The sequence below is a fragment of the Aythya marila genome, assembly GCF_965140915.1.
Source record: "Aythya marila genome assembly, chromosome: 7".
In the NCBI taxonomy this organism is placed as follows: Eukaryota; Metazoa; Chordata; class Aves; order Anseriformes; family Anatidae; genus Aythya; species Aythya marila.
This window is the reverse complement of record NC_139048.1, coordinates 7,751,211-7,773,020: the sequence shown is the minus strand read 5'-3', so window position 1 is coordinate 7,773,020 and position 21,810 is coordinate 7,751,211. Positions and strand designations below refer to the sequence as shown.

Sequence of the window (21,810 nt, the reverse complement as noted above, 5' to 3'; positions counted from 1 at the left end):
TTTGGGGGCCATATTTCTCCTACCAAGCCTTAGGTCTCTATATGGTTACACACTTATTGCACCAAAGAATTCTTCATGTCTGGATCAGATGGAACTGCTGGTATTCCAGGTAAAAATGCAAAGACTATAACCTGACTTCATCCCAGATGGAGTGCCCAGTTGTCTAAATTCATGAGCATATGCATCTTCAACTGAGCATAGCAGCAATGTACCTCAACCTAAAGTCTGTCTTCCTGTAAGAGCCTCCTAGCCTCCTCTTGAAATCCATCCTGTTGGGTATGGTGAGGTCTGAAACCACACTTCCTCAGCCCCTGCAGACCTTCAGCAGCTTCATGGATGTCTCTCACTGGCACAAATGATAGCTGTATTATTGATAGCTGTATTATATTCCACACAATATATATACACAATATATATACATATATTTATTTATATATTTCCATCCCTTTTGCAGCATGAACAGAGAAAGTAGTTGAACACATAAAAGATGAAAAGTTGCAGAAAAAAATGTGCACTAGTTAGCACACAGTTTTTAAATTCTTGAAAGAAAATATTGTTTTTAAAGCACCTATGGGGCTCGAATAATGAAATAAGGCTGGCTGTATTTAGATTATTAACAATCTTCTCCATCACTCTTAAAGAAATATTTAGATCATAGTTCAAACATGAACAGTTATTTTTATCTCTCTTTGTAAATAGTAGATTTTTCTTGGAAAAGAATTTCTCACTAAAATGAGAAGTCAGAAGGACAAATAATAGAAATGATTGTTAAGATGCAGGCAGTTTTTAAAACCTGCCATACCTCTACCTCCTTACACTATTACAATCCAGAGAGATGAAAGTATGTGGAAGGAAATTAGAAAAATCCGAGTAACTATCAGATGCACAAAGAGAATTCCTGATTATTCAAAGTCTAGTTATAGAAAAACAAGTACTTTGTAAAGGCAGTTAAATAGTGGGGTGACTCACAACTAATGAAACAAGAAGCAAAAGAACAGAAAATGAAGAGATGAAGAGCTGTTTGGAGGGAAGGCAATGAAAAATAGTATAGGGAAAAGCCAGGAATCCTATATATTCCATTGTCCTTATATTGAATGCTTGTCCAGACAAGATAGAACAGACATATCCAACACAAACACTCTTGCATCTGAACACAAACCTTGTAGAAGTTTCAAGAAGCCCCTCTCATCTCTGACCTGTCTGAGAGATAATTAGCATTATAAAATCTCACACATTGCCAAATCCCATTCTCACAACCCTTTTTCCCCTTACCTTTTAAGATAGAAGCAAGGTGTGGTGTGCTATGTACCATTTCAATTCTTTGCACCCAAGGTTGTGGCAAGCTTTTGGAACTAGTCCGAAGCAGGAAACAAGCTTTTCATTATCACTGTCTTTTCTATTCTTTATGAAAATTATTGTTTGCTTATAGTTGCTTCAGAGTCTCAAGTGTATGGTGTCTAATGGTATTGCTTTAAAGTTTTATATTTTATCTTTATAACTTAGGATAATTATTTATAGTTGCAAATTGTAATGTAGCAGTATTATGGGAAACAGAATGCTGGATTGCATTGCAAAGGGAAGAGCAGATTCAGGGTTTATTGCATTATCATATTATAGAAGGCACTTCAGAGGCTACAGAAGAAAGCAACTCAAATTGTAGCACTTCTCAGAAGCTGGGATAGTACAAAGCAGATTTCATTCACAACACACTCTTGTGTCATCATCACTGTATATACAGCCATTAAAGTATAATTGAAATATAGAAGATCAGGAAATGAGAGATGAAGCCAAGTTTTCCACATGTGATCAAAAAGCATATGGGAAAAAATACAGGGCGAAAAGGTCTGCAGTTCAATAGAAAGTAGAAGACAACATAATTTCTGCTTTTAAAAAACAGATGGGAGATTTAGATAAAATGAAGTGAGGGAATTCTATTGTCCTGCTGAAGGTTTATTTCTCCTTCATCACATAGTAAAAAGTTTTTGAAAATACACAAATGAAAAATATCTCTTAATCACATCCTGGAAATACAAACTAGCAGGGCACTTTATACAGTGCTTCACTTTTAGATGAAAATAACATGAAGAACAATGCACAGAATTGCTCTAAATTTTGCCTGTTGTCACAAAGAATGATTCTGGCATTGGAAAGGCCTAACCAGAAAGTCACCCTTGCCACATCATCTTTACCCTGGTTTCATTTCTGCCACTTCTTAGTCCCATGGTAGTCCCATGGTTAGTGATGAGGAAGGGCAGCTGTAGAAACTCTTCAGTACCTGTTTCATTTACATTGACATCTTCTGGGAGCTGACTTTGCTAGGAAACTGGCTTTATGAGAACTTCTGGATTGTTATCTTTCACCCAATTTCTACCTTTTATTTTCAAATCCAGCTAGTTGCAAAAGTCTTGTTCAATAAAAAATGAGTGAGAGACTTTACCTTGTTTGTTGGATAAAGTGGTGGTGTGCAGGAATTTTTCAAATGAAAAAAAAGTTATCATTTTGTAATATTTGTACCATAATATGGTATATATATTTCAAATTTTATAATAGGATTGGTAAATGAGACAATGAGTGCTACTTGTCATCTGTTGGAGTGTGAGTACACATAGAGCTAGGTAACCGTCCCTGTCTCCTGCCAGTTTTCTGTTTTTTTCTCTCCCAGCTAGGAAGGATGCCTAGGGAACATAATATATTTTCAGTGATGCACAATCATAGTATTAGTATCTCACCGTTTCGGGCATTTGCTCTATCTGCATGTGTCATGCAAATAGAGACTGTGCTCTGCTACTATCATTTTACTGATATTTATCTATATTGACTGTTTAGAGCCAATGGTATGTAATAAATTGCAAACAGACTGTTTGAAATGGAATATTTTTCTCCATACATTTTGATAATAACCAGGTCTAAGTGTGTCATTTTGCTTGTTGAAGTTATAATATGGTGCATTCAGTACACTGTAGAAGATTCAGGAAGAATAAATCAGTAGCCATATAGCCTACCTGTATATACTAGAGTCCCCTTCAGAATTATTCATTATTCTCTCTCAGCACTGTGCAGGAATCTGATAGAGCAATTTCTATGATTTATTTATTTATTTATTTATTTGCATTTTTATTGGCTGAGCTTTTTTTTTCAGATTTTACCAAGATTTTCTGCTTACTTCTGAAGCTTCTTTATACTTGGGCATTAATAGGTACCAAACTTAGAAGCAACCTTGTGTTAGAGATGCTAGGGATGTTGTCATGTTAGTAATATTCCAAAATATGTTTCAAAATTCTGGGCACACTTTCTGTCCTGTTGACTTAATTCTATGTTACACTCCCAAGATCGTTTGTTTTGTCACAGTGACTGCTGGCTATGGAGCTGGGGATGTACTGAATGTCTAGTTGTAGAAATCAGCAGAATACTGAAAAACTGGCTTTGTTATTTGGCCAAAACCAAATTATAAGCCAAACAGTGGTTAGAGCAATGATATATTGCAGCAGGATGTTGGCAATGGAAAACAAGTCCAGTACTTTGTCAGCCTTGGAAAGCAAAACTTATGAGAGAATTCATTATGGGAAAAGCACTGCAGATAGCATACCTACTTCTGATTAATCTTTTGAGAGTCCTTTTGAATTTCTGGTGAACTGTAATCATTTGTTTGTATGAACGTATTCATCACTTTCTGGTTTAAATAATTTTTTTGACAGTGGAAAATATAACAGCATCTGCAAAATAAAGGTGCCAGAATGAGAAACAACAACACACAGCATCTTTGAGGATTACAACTCCGATCTTCTTCCTTAAAAGTAAATGATAATGTAAATAGTATTGTATTATCTCTGGTGGGAGTAGAATTGGCCCCTGTTGGGCCCTTGAACCTATTGTCTTTATGGTTGTGTGTTTTGTTTTGGGGAGAGGAGAGGTCTGATATCGGAGCAATAAACTGCACAGCAGAGGAATGGCAGTGAGAGAAATAGAGTGTAAGAGTAGTAAAGCTGCAAATCTAAAAATATTTGTAATCACCCAGATGGAACATTAGGGAGGTATTCACAAAAACTGAATTACACCTGGCGAGGTTAATCACCCCAGATTTCCTCTACAGACATGAAGAGGTCTGCTTTAAATCACCTTCTGCAAGTAAGGCCTCTCTGGAGGGAAGCAAACCCCACTGAATCTCTCTGCCTTGTCTCCATTTGACTATTCCCTGATTGTTCTGTCATGCCTAAAACTTCTCTCTTTTTCGCAGATACTCACATTTACACAGGTTTTCTGATCAGTTAATTGCCTGAAATGATAGTTCAGCACTGTATTCTCTAGTGTACCCTGTGATACAAATGGTAAATCTTTGTCTCACAGGTGTTCATCCTATTCAGGATGTTTAGTAAGGCTTTAGCTTTCATCACAGTGGTTAAACTGTCCAACTTGCATGAGTGGATTTGGTTTAAAAAGCTTTAAAAATGTAACTGAAACTTACAGATTTTTAGAGTTTTCATACCTTTACCTTTGGCATGCAGGATCCTATTCAAAGGAGATGGCTGAAGGTAGAGACAAAGTAAAATAATGCTGTATGAGTAAACTTGGGTGTACTGGTCTGGAGGAGGCTTTAGCAATCCAAATGTGTCTCATTGCTATGGTGAGGTTCATAAACTAACCCCATCTGTGATACTAACTTCTAAACAAAACCAATTAGAATTTCATTTGTATTTATCCAGGTATAGCTAAAAGCGAGTGAAAATATTGCTTCTTTGGTACTTTAAGTATATCTTTTTCCCTTCTACAGCAATGGGTTTACAAGACCAAATTAGATTCTGGCATGATTAATGCATCTCACCAAATTCTTGCAGAGTAGAAAATTAGTTTATAGTGATTTTCTTGAAAACAAATTAAACCGGTGCACAACATCACAAGAATAGAGATGTTTTTCATAACATATGGATAAACCATTCAGTGGAAAGAAGATGTAATCAAACTGAAAATTTAGTAGTTTTTTGTGGAAAAAAAAAAAAAAAAATCTGAATGTTTTAAATATTACTGTCTGTTATGGAAACCTGTGTAATTACATGCATTTTAATGCATGATGTGTAAACATGCAGTGGCAGTGCATTAAGGAGTTAATTGGCAGGAAGTTTGCACATGTTCTAAGCAGATTATTCTTTTTAACTGTTTTTAATAGTCATCAGTTAAAACACAACCCCTCTTATTTTCCTAGAAACTTAAAATAACAATTTGTGTAACAGGTGATTTTCCATTCATGTATTTAAATTACAGATTTCTGAAAATGTATCCAATAAAATTTGCTTTTTACCCCTAAAATGTAAATGTATTTTGCTACTGACGTGCCTGTTTGAGATTCTAACTTATATTCTAGAAATGCAAAACAGAGAAAGCCTCATAACATGCAAAATTATTTATGCAGTAATTATTGTTTTTTTCTTAATGTAAAAAATATTATTTACGAAGAAAAATTTCCATTATTTTATATAAAATTAGCCATGTTGAGAAAAGCAATGGAATACTTAAGAGCATTCGCAGATTTATGTAATCACTATTTGTAGTCAAAGGTCCAAGAATTATAAAGGGAATAAAATAATGGTCTAACAACAGATTACTTGTCTGTAACTAGTGCCAAGGTAAAACACCTTAGAGAAAAACATTAAGCAACTTTAATTCTCTTATCTCTGCTATTCTGTGAGAAGAATATACTTACTGACTAAATTTGATGCCTGCTTTATTAATTGAAATTTAGTACTGATAAGTATTTCAGCTTTAGGAGCTATTACTCAACTGGTCTAAATTTAACTATTCCCCAAGCATATTTTAATATCTACAGTGAGTCAATAAGAGGTTTTGAGACAAACATTTTATTTTCAGACTCAGCAGTCAACTACAATTATTTTTCCCCCCCAGTCTTTGGAGTCAGTCATATTCTTAATATCACTGATAAATCTGTGACAAGCTTTACCAGGAAGTCCCAGAGAATAAGGTCCAAGAAATATATAACTAGTACTCTTTTTTTTTTTTTTTTAAACCATCACAGCTTAGCTTTCCTTTTCAAATTTAAAGATAGTTTCTGGCAAAATAATGTATCAGAAATCTAAAAAGTATTGGTGGTTCCATTTCCTATTTCCTTTGTAGAAAATGCATGTATTTGACTTCAGTGAAAGTCCCTGTTCTATACAGTTGGATTTGCATTACACATCACAACAGGTTATGTTACCCTAAGCTTCATTTACAAACCTACTTTATGTAGTTTATTCTTTATTCCCACAAGATTTTCCATTTCTTTGTGTTCAGTTCTTATTCCACTATTTTCCCTCAACTCTGTTAATGGCACCATTACCCTTGCTGTCCCTCAGGTCTTGCCCAAGCATTCTTGCCCACTATGGTTCCTTTGCTTCCCCACAACCAGACTGATACGATGGCCTTGCTGAATGCTGCTGCTGCTTCAGCCTCTCTAAAACACTATCTTCCCTCTGCATCTGCAAAACCAAAGCCCTTGTTCAGGATCTCTGCATCTTACTTCTGAATAACTGCCACATTCAGCATATGCTATCTTAACCACATTTATTTCAGATCATTTTCTTGACTAGTTGGTTTATCACAAAATTAATTTTTAGTAGCTCCATGGACTTCCTTTTCCTATTGCTTCAAATATCATTATTAATCTTCAAGACCCTTCGTTACTTATTATCTCTTGGGCAGTTCCAAATGAGAGTTCACTTCCCAGCTCGGTTTAGCCATGATCCTGATCTTTCTTTCCCACTTGTTTAGCATATTTCTGCATCCTTCTGCACTGCTTTCGCTGAGCCAGGCGCACAGTACTGATGATGCAGTCCAGCAAACTGCAATAATTTCATATTATTGTATTAAATTAATTATATTAATTTAATTAATACATTAAATTTCATTATATTAATTATAATCTTACGTTCTTTGATTTCAGGAAAGCAGGAGAGAAAAAACAGCTTTAAGCTAACCAACATGAGATTGCACCAGTCCCAACCTACCTCCATGGTGCCTCCAACATCTCACTACATTCCCTTTGTCACTATAGTATTTGCTTGCCCTGCTGAACAGAAAAGACCTACCCCAAAGTGCTTGGATAGCCATGAAAATTGGCACAGATTACCCTAGCATACATGTGCTCTGACCTTCCGGCTGTCCTTGGGAAGTTAGCATGCCCCTTGCCAATCCCCATCTGCCTGTAGCCAGAGACCAAATAGTGCATGCTGTCTCAGCCACTGGCTGGCTGGATAGTTTAAAGGCACCAGACATTGCACAGACCTGCGTTACAAACTAAACTAGAAATATCTCACACTGAAAAGGAAGGGAAAACTGCCTGACTGTACACAAAAAATCACTAGCAGCCTCTCAGAACACAAATATTTCACACAAATATGTAGGGCCATTTCCTTTTCAAAATGAGAAAAATTGGGAAAGGCTGAACATTTCATAAAAGATCCTTTATTGTATAGTCTGCATTTCCCACAAACTGACAGCAAGCAATTTATAAGTCTATTCTGGGAATACGAGTTTCCTAGCCCCTCATAGATAGCTGTTATTGCTAAATACCAAGGGTATAATGCAAAAGAGCATGACATCTCCTCTCTCCTAGTGTGTGTCTATTTAATTCCACACTATCATTATTTAGTTTATTATTGTTATGGTTTAAGCTCTGTCTCATATTTTACTTATTTAATTAAGTTATATGCATAAGAAAAGAAAACTATACCTCCTGGTCTCCTGGCTGTCTTCCCATCTAGAAAAAACTATCACTGAAAAAGAAATGATGAGGTTACTTGCCCAAAGTAATTTCCTAGTTAGTTTAGTTTTTAAATATATCTTTCTCATAGTAAGAGTAGTGTCAACTTAAAATACATATCCTTGCACCAAACAGGAAGAGAGGCCCATAACAAGATTGTGATTTTGAGGTGCTGTCACCTTGTCCTTAAAAAATAATAATAATAATAATAAATTAAAAAAAAATAATAATAACATTTCAACATGAAAGGTAATGCAGATACTTACTCTTCTTGGCAGTTGCTTAAGACAGCTGTTCTCCATGACTAAGCCTGTGATTTCTGGATATTGTCTAGGCACACCCGCTAGAGCAGGACACTCAGATATACATGCAGGATTGGACCATTTTATGATATTAACTTTGCTCTGTCTTGACATACAGCTCCATGGTACCTCTGGCCATGCATGATGTTGAGTTTCAGATGATTCTTCTTTTCTTATTGAAAGTAGTTATTTAAGTATCAGATCTGTATGTGGTTAGGAGAAGATTTTGTGGATCACTCTTTTGAAAACAGAATTCTTCTCTTGGTTCCACCTGATGTGCCTTCTGTCTCCCCACATGACTTGCTCTACAGCACAGGCGTGTGAGCATGTAGGACAAACATTCTGTTCTTTTTAGTTATGGAAACTAATCACAAGTTGGTCCATCTGAAAAAAAAAATGGTTAATGAGAAAACAGGAAAAGTATAGGAAGTACCAGACAATCCTGAAAATTTTATCAAACAACTAAACTGAATAAGAATACACCTAGTGGAATGTTGTATAGAAAGTGAAAGAATTGTTTCAGTGGATATTCAGAAACACTTGCCAAGATCTTTTTGAAAGTTCTATTCCTCTGCCATTATAACCACTATAGCTACTGTATATGTTTCCTATAAAGAATAAATGCACACTGTCCTGGATTTTATCCACAAAGGTTATGGTGATCAAATTAAGAAGTAGATAATAAAAGACTGCATTTTTAATGAAGTATTTTTGTATATAAATATGTCATTTATAAACACGCAATGTATGTGCTGTGTATGTATAAAAAAAGGTCTTTATAGACTTGAAATAATGATAACTTACAGACCTCATAAAAATTCTAATTTTATTGATATAAGCATGAACTTGTCTTCACTGTATGTGATGGTCATCTTCCTCAGACACTAGAGACTAATTCTCATGACTTTCTCAATATGTCTTCAAACTGTGTAGATCCACTTGTATGGATATTCATAGACATTGCACCTTATAATATGAAAAGTGTTAAAATAATATATCCTTTGTAATAAAAGGACTAAGTCCACTATTAGTTGAGCATTGTACTGGAACAGATCTTCAAAGAATCAACAAAAAGACGTGATGCAAATAGTGCTGTGTGCTGAAGAATAAAGCTATTAAAGTAATGGTATATGGTTTACACAGGTCTTTTTTTATGCTTTAAGTCTCTCTGTATGGTAGCTGTCATTTTATTTTCATTGCTTAAGGTCACCTTAAGCAATTACAATAATATTGGTTAAAATATCAATTCTAATTGATCTACATGAGCTGTAGTTATTTTACTGCCTTCAGCATTCTGAAATTTCTGATTGTGTGTGGCAATGAAAAAGTGTAGAATGTAATCAAGTGAAGACATCTATCCAATTGTTATCTCCAAATAATACATATTTAAATTGAAAAAAAAAAAAAAAACAACACACACATAACATTTCCAATTACCTGCCAAACCACGAATCTGGGGTCATTCTTTGTTCCCTTACTTTTAACAAAATAATAGGAAGAACTCGATGTATTTCTCATTAAAATGAACAATAGAGGAGGAGAAAAGGGTTTTAAATATGCAAGCCAGCATGTAGGACTAACTTTTTCAATGTTAGGGTTTTTTCTACTTTGAGAGATAGCGTAGCCTTACATCAGTACAAATGTAGCTGTATACAATCAGAGGAAAAGCATTTAAATATCCCAGCATGGGTATTTCCATTTAAATCTGATTACAGTGAAATAAAACTGTAGCTATTAAAGGTTTAGAAGAACTACAAATACAAGCAGTAAAAGAAGACAGTTAGTAAATGAGGTAGTAAAACATTTCAGCGGGGCAAACAGTTTATAGCACTCAGCCTTCCTGTAGCAGACTGTGCTATTCACTACAGACCCGTGCACTGTTCCCTGAACTGCACTTAAACCTGCAATTAACCTTTCACGCCTAATGAAGCTGTTTTGCTGGAAAATTAAAATATATAGTACTGCCTGTTTTTACAGAGACTGGGAGGAGAGCATCTCAAAATGAATGACTTTTTCCAATGCTTTTGTTCAAATGCAGAATTAAAGTGCTGTTTGTATATAAATCGGGAACGTGCTTTTGAAGGCAATCTCATTTGATGTGCTGTATTTTATTCCTGTACTTATTAATTGTTTTGCATAATTGTATGAAAAATATAAAAAATTCACACACCAGTAATTTTATGATTAGACACTTACTTCCTGAGAATAAACTATTACCATTTAACTTCCATTAGGAAAGACAATAGTTCTGCTAAAGATAACCAAGTTTGTATTGCTTTCTCTGGTATTTTTCTCATTGTGGATGCAATTATGTCTTACAAAAATAAACTTTCCACTTATGTATTTGACTGGGCTCACTTCTTAATGATCTTTCCATATATATACTTAAAACAAGCTACAGATTGTTTTAGCTTCGCAGAACTAGGTCAGGTTATTTCTATAACATTTAGTAGAAAAACAAACTAAACTTAAAAATAGGACTGGTTCTGTAGGTAGGCTTGAATTTTGAGAAATTAGACTATTAAAGGTGACCCACTGATTCTGCTTGTGTCATGTTTACTTATTCCACTGTTCCTTTCTGCCACCTTACTTAAGAGTCAGAAGCAAGCAGAAACCATATACTAGTTCAGAAAATACCAGTTTGGTAAGTAGGATGTTTATCTGGCAGTGTTCAGGGAAGGCAGGTAAATGGAATAATTTATGAACAGGGGCAACAGATATAAAGTATTACAGGTTTTACAATTCCAACTTAATGACTATAAAAGTAGTCACATTTGTTGTTTAGATACAAAACCCGTAAAATAAAGGGAAAGTTTGTTGTTTTTCTTTTAATGAATATTTAAGCCACAGCATTTTTATCAATTTTGCTGTTATATTTTGATGCAAATTCTGCTTGCTTGCAGTGTCTGTGTATCAGCTTGACTTGGTAAATGAAATTCCTTTAGACCGCCAGTCTGAAATAATGAATTGTTCTCCCACTTAATTGTATTGCTTTGATAACAAGGAACTATGCAGGGCTTAGAGAACATAATAAATGAATTTCATCAGATGATTTGTGTGACGTTTGAAAAATGATCTTCTAAGAGTGACCTGATTTTAATGGAACTCTAACAGCATGCCAGCATATCCTGGTATGCAGCATTAGATTTGAAGAAAATAGTTCTTCCTTTTTGTTAATTGTTATGTAAAGTGAGGCTAGCATCATGCATCCAAGCACATTTTAAATTATCTTATAAAAAAATTGAAAGTCTGTTTTTCTAATAATATTCATTCCATTTAGCATACTCTCTAAGCCTAGTTGTTAAAACCAGGATCATGTGTAAGCAAGCATTGTTTTGATTTTATCTTTGAATTTTCTATTACCAGATACAGCTGATAAAGGTGCCTTGAAGATTTCAAAAATTTCATCTATCAAAGTCCAATTTAAAGCATTACTGGCTCATGCCAGGAAATGTATGTGTATGTGAGAAAAAAGACTTAATTAATCTTGGCTCTTACATATCCTGAAATGCAGCAATGATTATTGTACTTAGCATTTTACATTGTAGTGCTATGAATGTTCAAAAAGCTGTATGCACATTAGTTAATTGTTGCAACATTTTTGTGAAGTAAAGAATATAGTGTTACCATTTGCAATTGCATAAATTCTTCAGGATACTTGAGAGACTGTGATGTACTGGGGAGTATGAGAAGCAGCACAATCTTGGCCTATATTATGCGCATATTTAAATGTACTTTTGCAAATATAACTGTTTTATTGTGGCCGTGGTGGAGTATAACACATGAATGATGTGAATAGTCCTAATCCATTTAATTGAAATATCACCTGTGTGAATTAAAAACAAACAAACAAACAAACAAACAAACAAACAAAACTACCATTGATTAAACATTTCAGTAACAATAAAATGATAGTAAATTCTTAAACTACTCATTTCCTAGGCATGCCTGTCTACGCCCTTTGTAATGCTGTGTTAAGTTTATAACAGGTTGTGAAATATTGACAATTTAACCACAGTTTGGAAGAGTTTGTGTGAGTTGACCACATTTAGAATTAATACAGTTCAACATCATCATGTTTCACTGTCTGTTCATAAGTCTATGCATTCTGGAAGTATATTTTCATATGTTTTTATTCATGGTAAATAATAACCTCTCGGGACAGGAAAGCACATATATTGAAAAGGAAAATATTCAGGGGTACAGTTGTGTCCTAACTATGGTCTACATTTTGCCCTTACTTTCTGATATGCTAGCTTCATCTATTTCTAAATGCAGTGCATAAACATTTATTAAGAGAAAATCCATGTCAGATCGCTTCTGGTCCACATAACCAAGAAAATGGTGATAAGGAGAGGTGAAGCTGAGATCACGCAACGAATCCATAGGAAACTTACACAGAACATGGCTCTCCTGATTCCCAGTCTAGTCTACTAACTGCACTTTCTTCCTGTTTCTTCATTGTTAGCAGGTATCATTTCAGAAAGAGAGAACTTGGTTACCTACCTCTAAATTAAAGCTGATCTCTTCTGTGAAAGTATAAAAACTGCATGAAAGGTACCACCACACTGCTTTGGAAGTCTTCTCAGGAAAGCTGGGCATTAAATTCTGTTTTCCCTTTATTTATCTTACAGGTCTTGCAATTGCAAGTGCACTGATAGACATTTCACAACAAAAACCTGCGGATTGTAAAGATAAGAGTTCAGGAGTCAGAAATCGAAAACATCATCTTTCAACACGTCAAGGAACTTGTGTCTGAGATTCAACAACTTCAATTGTATATTCTGTAATGTTTTCTTTTTAAATGGCTTCCATTGAAAGCTATACTACAGCCTCAGTTTTTATGGAGGCAAATCTATGAATGAACATATAAGGTACTGTGCTCTGTTAGTCACACGGCCTACTATACCCCAAAGCAGAACAGACTTATGGTAGGTATATTTGATGAGCTTTAATGAAAAGAGTGGATTCTGATATCAACAATAGATTAAATAAAATACCTAGCATTCTTAATCCTGAACAAATCAGAGCAGGGAAAATCCTTCAGCAGAACTAGGAAAAATGTATGTTGTTTTGTAATGTAGAAGGAAATTGTATAATTGAAAATTAAGCAAATTCCAGGAAACTAAAGGACATTTTTGTATTGCTTAATGTAACAATGAGAATTGTAAAGTTCTTTCCTTGTAATCAGAATTAAGATGTCTTTCAAGTAAGCAGGAACTACAGAGGATCATTTGGATTTTGGTGTTTTTTTACCATTGCCCAAAATAGGTAGGCAACTTTTGAGTTTAGCATAGGTAGAATCTGAGAATACCACAAGTAATATTTAAAGGAAAATTCTATTTAAAAAAAAAAAAAATTATTTCAAATTTATTTTTTTTTTTAAACTTGCAAAAGGTTCAGAAATGTAATCTGTGTTGCTACAGAGTGATGGTTGGGCTTTCATGTTTCTATTCCTAATACTCTTTTCAGAATTCGGACTGAGATATTTTACAAACAGCTCATGTGAGACTTCCATGCCAGGCAATTCATTAGCAAAATTGATTGAGCATGAGAAAGTTTCTTTTGTGATCAAGTTTGGCATTTTTTCCAAGACAGTCTCCAAGATTGCAAGTCTAACTTGCTGTTACCCTACAATATATCTGCTCCCATTTCAATACCGAAATTTCTAGTATCTACAAATTATTCTGACCTTCAAACAGAAGAAATGAATCCCAGTCAGCACTTTGACCCTTGTTTAACAGCAAAGTATGGTTTTCTGATGGTGTTGATCTCCCAGCTGCAAAATTTCATCTCAGCATCACTATCAAAGCAACCCTGCAAACCAAAAATTAAATAAGTATTTATAAATTCAAGTTGCTTTCAACAGTGGTTCTGAAATTCAACATCCAGTATGGATCCTCACACAATCAGTACTCAGCAACAACATGCAGACAAAAGAGTTTCCTTTTCACTGGACATTAGCCTTTTGGGGGCTAGGTCACCACCACAAATAACCTAGCAAACAGCTTTAATGACCCTCAGGCTTTTTATTTGCTCAAAATTCACAAATATACAAAAAAGTAAGAGTATGCTAGGGGTAGGTAGCAAACGTGTCATGTTCTAATTTATGCATTACACGTTGACAGCATTATAATATGAAAAAAGTAGTTTTGTATGAGCTTGTTGAAAGTGTAGTTTCTCAGCTACAAATTTGCCACCATGCTAGTACAGGAGACTGATACAGAGGTATAAATTCCTCGTGTAATGATAGACTTTTGGTAAATATGAAAGATATAAAAAGATAATTGATGTTTACTACTATATCTGTATTTTTCATGTTCTTTTTATTTCAGGAAAACGATGACATTTTACTGTTTATAGTTGACTACATAGTTACTTGCATGCCATGGTGGTGCAGTAGCAGTAATAAAGCCCTGTTGTGAGTTGTGTTTATTTCGTAATGCCATTCATACCTTGAAGTACTCAGCTAAATTAATTTGGGTGAGGACTAAGTGTAAAAATAACTATAAAAAGGAACGATTGTACAGTGTGTAGTTATATCTTATACAGAAATATTAGGTTGCATCTAACCATGACTGCTCTATTGTTTTGATAAATTATGCACTTATGAATTATGATATAATTATTTCTTATGCTGGCATGATTGCTTCAATATTTTCATATCTTAAAATAAGATTATTATCCTAAAATAATGACATCACAATCTTGTGACTTTTATTGCCTATTCTGACCTCAATCTCTTATATCTTAAAATTTCAAAAACTCCTTCTTAAAGCTCCTATTGGGAACTTTCAATCAGTGCTATTTAATACAGTGAAAAAAAAAAGGTCTTTTTTAAACAACCCTTTCTGTTGGTTTTCAAGTTGATCTGTTCAAATGAATATAAGCCAGTAGAACTGGTTTATAGGATACATACATTTAAGAAAAGGAAAGAACCACTTGTCTGGAATATTGTCCAAGCTCTGTATTATCCTCAACCTAAACATTTTACATAAGAAATATACAGTGTGTGTTTTTTGAGTGTACTGGAAACCCTGTGCACAGAAAGACCATGTATTCTTGTAGAGCAGTTCTGACTGTACTCACAAAGGATTACTTTTCTGTATCTCAACTGGAGTTTTACAATTACTTGAAAAGCAGATATGAATTTAAAAGGGATTAAAATATTTTATTGCAACATTGGAGATGGGCAAATATTTTATTATGTTAACAGTAAAGAATGTTACTTTCTTGTATAAGAAAAGCATGTTTGTTATGGGATCATTCAGCATTTTCATTCACTCTGAGAATGTTTTTTCTTAATGTATCTTTCTTCTCCCAGGGTCCCTAATAATTGCATGCAAATTAGTAAACACATATAATAATAAAATAAATGGAGAGAAATAGTTATATAATGGCCAAACCTAAATACCAGAAGATTGCCAACAGACTTCAAACCAAAGCTTCAGAGTAACTGTTACCACTTTCTATTTTAAAGGTATAAGAATAGTATGATATGTGTGGTAGCAACATTATGTCAGTGATTGGCAAGTCCTAGCTTTTTAATAATGACCTCTGTACATCAGATGAGATGTTTTATCAACTATCATATTATGACTGCTTCATGAGAAAGCCAATTTTGTTAAACCCTGCTTTCCAAGATTAACATTTGAACTCTTTCTTAGAGTCAGAAAATGTTGAATGGCCTGTTTTAACCCTAGTGTGATTTATGTTGGGCAAAAATACATGACTAAATGCTGTTCTGGAAAGTAAGCCCATAGTGAAGTTTTGATTGTCAGGATTCCACCCCCAGCCCTCTCAGCCCATTGATTCTGCTGAGGGAAATTCAGCAGCTATGACTGTTCAAAATTACTGTTCAAAATAGACTGTCCATGGTAGCATGGGCTTATCAGTCTTTCATTTCTTCTCTGTACATGTATATTTATAAAAAGTCCTGAAACTACTTAAATAAAATTTGTGCACATATAAATAACACACTAGAATACTTCCTTCATTCATTACATTCCCTTGAAGTGTAATGGAATGTTAATGCACCTATACATAAAATAAATAAATAAGTAAAAGGTTATTTGTATGGTACCCCTATTAAAAATAAATCTAAAAAGCTAAATTCTAGATATATTAATGCATGAAGATACCATTAATTGGGAATATTCGGATTAATCTGATTTAAAAGTCTTCATAGTTGACTGCTCTCTTTAAAATCCCCTCCGATCTTCCCAAGCCAGAATCTTTTGGACAAATTCACATTGAGACTTTGCATTTACTATGTGTAAAATCTGCAGAAATAATTGTTTTCTAAGTAATCTCATGCAGAGAGATGGAATCCCGATGGTAAGAATTTTAGTTTGAGATCACTTTAACTGGCATTCAGTCTTCATGCATAATAACTTTCATAGTATAAATTTAATTATAAAATCATTATGTATCTAATTATATTACCATTAAAAAAAAAAAAAAAGCATATGAAAGGTTTCTTGACAGTAAAAGAAAATTCTCTGTTAAAGGTAATTAACAATCTCTCTCTTTTCTAATGCAATGTTGTCCTATCTAGAATTCTTGACATTGCTGAAAAAAAAAAATCAATAAAATAGTTTTTCAGTGTTTAAAGTGCAGAGTTAAAGCTGTAATTTACTGATTCTCTTGTCAGGTAGTTTCTAAAGTAAAGTATGAACTACTTAGTGATATTTTACATGCTTCTAATAAATATAGTTCCTCTGATAACAATAGCAAAATTCCCATTGCCTTACAGGTACCCGCAACTTCCCATATTGGCTTCAGCTATGCTTGCTTGTTAAACACAGAGAACAAATCTCTCAAAAGCAGTCTTGCAGAATCTGGGCTTGAATAAATCAGAGCCATATCTTGTTTCATGTTCTCTGTATTTAATGTTATTTCACTTTCAAAATCCATACTTATATTTCTATATTACATGTGTAGCCACATAGCTACAGATATTTCTGATGTTGAAAATCAACATTTGTGTATTTATTTGAAATTCTAGTGGCCCCTTGAAATTCACTGTGAAGTCAAAAGGGGACTATTATTACCCTAGGCTTTAATTTGCCAATATTTCTTCAGTCGTGCTATTTGAAGCTCAGTCATGTTTAGGTAAAAAAAAAATTCTTTGCACCACTTCTGAAATATTCAAAAGTTTCTTCTTCTAAAATAAGAAAGCAAGGTTGTAAATGATGAAGAGAGGGAAAAAAGTCTTTAAAACACACAGGAAGCATTTCTTTATGGAGTTACACAATCAGTTTCACAGCTGATCTAAATCAGAACATTTTCTTGGTTTCCTCTTATTCTTACGTATTGTATCAAATGGTCTGAAGACTTTAACTGAATCAGTGACTCTTTGTGTGTATGCTAGCGGTCATTTTTGCAGAAATGAAGCCTCAAATGTATTTATCCTTATGAGAGATGATACAGAACTTGGTTTAAAGTACTCCATAGGTAATGCTTCATAGGGTTATCAATTTGCTGTTAGTATTTTCAGGGACTCCAAGACTGAGTGTGGCACATGTATTTATTTTTCAGTCTATTTTTCTATAACAGCTTTTCAACGATAAATTAAGGCCAGAGTTATTACAGTAAGCTTATACGAATTTGGAGTTTGAGAAAATTGTTACTTATTTAACAATAACTGTTTACCTTTCTATTTGGGGGATGTTATCACCAAAACATTGCTTAGCTGTTGTGCAATTTTAGCAAAGGCTTTTTTCTGACAGAGTTTTTGTTAGACAAGAAGCAAGAAAAAAATGACATGGAACTCTTCAAGCACACCTCTAGAAGATATTTGACCATCTTATTCTACCGAAGATCTGAGTTTCTTGTTAAACATTACTTTACAGGTATTTGCCAAAAATCATTGTTATTGCACTATTTTTAGTGGTTAACATGAAGAACAAATTATTTTTCCCATGTGATGACTTAAAACTCTTTAAATATATTTGATTATAAAATATACTTAAAAAAAAAAAAACACAACCATAGTTATAAAAAAATAATGCTTATTAGGATTATTACCATGGATATTTTTTTGACAGAGCTCTACCCAAATTGTCTGCATCAGAATGCTTTCTCTCAGTAAGGAAATATGTTATTTTTCCTGTAAGTCCTCTCTTCTCTCCTCCCCACAGCACAGAAAGACAAATGGTCAGGTATAAAAATCTTTCTAAACATATTAATGTAGATGATTTTGTTTTTGCTACTAAATAGAACATTGGAATTTAGAAAATAATTTTTCCTGCTTCAGGTTTCCTAACTAAATACTTGGGAATGACAAAATTAACTTTACTAACGACATGGGAATATTGAAGATTAATTAATTAATGTTTAGAGAGTACTTGGTGCTCTTTAGTGCTCTAAAAATAACAGGCAAACAGGCACTATGAGCACTGAGTGTATTTTTGTTATTATGTTATTTAGTATCAGCTTTATTTAATAGTGCTAGATGTTATAGTTTTCTACACCCAAACTTGAAGCATAATTAATGTGGAGGAAAACAAAAAACAAAAACATTTTCTGGCTGTTCATACTGTTGAGGTCACTTTCCCTTTGTTGGTAAATTGTTGGTAAATTTGTGCTATTTACTAAACTACTTGGCTTACTATCTTTGGTTATTCAGCTTTCTCAGATGATTGATTTTTACCTTATTCTCCATTTTTCTACTTTAAGTATGTAGTCTTTGTACAACACCTCCTGATTCATTCACAGTTGCCCAGGACATAAGCTCTCAAAGGTGCTCCACTATTTTGATGTTCATTATAGTCTGAAAATGTTAGCGATTGTACCATTTTAACCATGCTGAAGAGCACTGGGCATAATGCATTTCCATGCTTTAATCCCTTATTTATAATAAATGGGCCAGAGATTTTGCACTCTTCATGTTCCATCTTCCTCATTGGAAATAGTGAATGTGCGAATGTGCATTTCTAAAAATTTTTTATGAAGTTATAAATCCTCCCAGTGTAGTTGAAAGGCTATGATAGATAAGATTTCTTTAAAATCTTTTAGTTATGTGTATTCATTCTGATCGTAGTCTTATAGTCTTATCAAATATCTCATGAAAATATTTAATATTTGATAGAACCCTCTTCCAGAATCCCCATTGGTGTTGCTGAACTGTTCCTTCTTTGTTAAATTAAAAAAATGTACCTTTTTTGTTAAATTAAAAAAAAAAAAAAAAAAAGTCTTCTGAGAGAGCTTTATAGAATTTAAGAAAGGCACCACACCAGGTTTTACATTCTATTTATGAAAACCACATTCCAATGCTCTGAAACATTTTCAGATCTATGAAACCAATAAAATTACTCTGCACAGTCTTTATTTATCTCCTCCTGTTTTTAATACCTTAATGGCAACCATGGAAACACATGGCATAGAGCTATTCCCAAAGCAATTCTTGAATCTCTTCAGAACTGACTTCCACAAACAGCTCAGGTCCATCCCTCTAACTTTCTTTGTTGAAAATAAAATATTTTAATTGTTCAACAGGTTTTCAAGAAATTTATGCCCTTTCCTCTAAATTCAGATTTTCTTATCAGTTATCTCAGCCATTAATATTCCTTCTCTGCTCCATCCTTTCCACCATGCCTTTCAAATCAGTCTTTGGCTTATTCGGTTGGCATCTTCTTTTGATGCAATCTCATTGTGAATCCAATCCAGGGTCTGAAGACATGCAGTCCTTGCCACATGCTGATCCTGATTCCTTTCCAACTACTGCTGTCTCTGTTCTTAGAATTAGTGCTTTTAGTTTCTTCAGCAGTTCTCTTACCACATCTCCATCATCTTACACTTAGTATCAGCATCACCTGTTCACTTTATATAGATATCTTCAAAAGCTTCAAACCTGTCCTTTCCTGCTACTCATTGATTCCTGAACCTCTCAGACTTTGTAATTTTATTTGTAGCATATGTTCAAATTGACTCTTTGATTGTTCCCATTCCCCCACGTTACATTTTGGATTATTTTGGACTGTATGCCCTCAAAACATTCCATGTCCTCAGATTCCATCCTTTCCTTAGACATCTACTATTTTATCTTTCTCCATTACTTATTCAAGTGTTTCCCAAGCTTCTGAGCTCTTTTGAGAAGAAAAAGCCTTCAAATGCAAGCATTAATAACGTAATCTGACACAGATCAGGATTCAGGAACCTCCTAACGTGAGCAGGTGTGCTAAACCATTGCTACATTTCTATAGTACAGTAGATCTGGGAGTTGTTTTGTGCGGGAGGGACATCTTTTAAGAAAACAAAATATTTTAAGTAAATTAATCAGATAGCTGTATAGATGTTCTCATCTGTTTTTAACTTGACACCATTTTATATGGTTTGCCTTCCACTGTGCCTCTCCCTGTATTGTCAAATGGAAAGCATACAGCTTTATGCTCTCTTCACCACTAAGCCACTGATTTTTAGTGTATTTTATAAATTCATTTTTGAAAGGTGCTTTTAAAATTATGTGTCTCAATGGTAGCTCAAAATTGAAACATTGAGAATTTTTGATTTACCCTGTCTTTGCTCAAGGATCTGTTACAACAAGCTGCATTTGTTTTAAAAATTACCAGCCCAGAAGGAGTACTTTGGAACTCTGTTGGCTCTTGTATATAGTCTCTAACTTAAAGAGGATTTTTCTTTACGAGTGGATCAAGTAAAGGAAGAGAGATGTTGCTATTATTGGCACCATTACAGTGAATATGCAGAAATGTAGATTATTTCCTGAAGAATATCAGACTCTAACTTAAGTTACTTTCACACCTTTTGCAAGCTGGGCTCCTAACAGAATTGTTTCTACCTAGGAAAAGCTCTCTCTTATTCACATTGTTGCTGTTCTAACTGAGTAGTCTATCTCTGGATTTTGACATAAATAACCATAAGGGACTTGGACATAATTCAGACATCTGTGTTCAATACTTGAACCTGAAAACCATGCTCAGCTGTGTCAGGCAGCCAGAATTACGGCTCTCTGTGTGGCTTGGTTGCCCCAGGCATATTGAAGCTGGGCAGTTCAGCAGCTAACCCTGATTCAGAAACAAAGTGTTTCACAACAGCCCAAACAGGGGATGTTCAATCTGGCGAGTTATCTTCAAACATAGCACAGCCATGGTGTTTCATAGAGTGAAATGGTGGCAGACCACTTCTGCCACACCTCTCCCATTCCCCCCAGCCTCTGAACAATGAAGTAGCCATGGGGATAGAAAGCCAACATCTCTGCTGAGGTTTCTTAGTTCATCAGGTCATTAATTCCTCTCTGCACAGTAAGGCCATCTTTAGTTATCTAGGAGACGAATGAGCCCTGATGAAATCTTCTCGCTTCCAGTTTGGGATAGAAATTAATGGCTATGAAATGAAAAAGGATCAAACAAAGTAAATCCTTGTCCTTCAGATTCCAGAGTACTAAGGCCAGAACATAAGATTTAGGTCAAATCCTTTAATGGATCACCTTTTTGAGATATGTCAGCAAAACTTCATTGGCAGCAGAGGAATGGCACAGATTTATAGGAACTGGGAGCAAGCCCAAAACTTCCTTGTGGTGTGGAAACTCTTTAAAAAAGTATAACAGTGGTGTTTTTTATAATCATTTGGAACATTTTATGAGCACTACATGCACTGTGTAAAATTGCATCAGGAGTTTTGTATGTAAAGATTGTAAGGATACTCCTACATAGGATAATGTATTATGGTGCAGAGCCCTCTGCCTAACTCTAGGTGTGTTACATCTTGGTACCAGAAGGGCATAGCTGCATCAGCACT

General features: G+C 34.4%; 1 protein-coding gene across 2 annotated transcripts in view; it reads left to right on the top strand.

The window, feature by feature from the left end:
• ATRNL1 (attractin like 1) overlaps positions 1–16,750 on the top strand; it is a 490,952-nt gene extending 474,202 nt beyond the window's left edge. For both annotated transcript variants that reach the window (XM_082764804.1, XM_082764803.1), the window contains one exon: positions 12,687–16,750. In XM_082764804.1, coding sequence (XP_082620930.1) covers positions 12,687–12,811 — 125 coding nt within the window. In that variant the 3' untranslated portion in view covers positions 12,812–16,750. The remainder of the gene's footprint in view (positions 1–12,686) is intronic.
• The last annotated feature ends 5,060 nt before the right edge of the window (positions 16,751–21,810 follow it).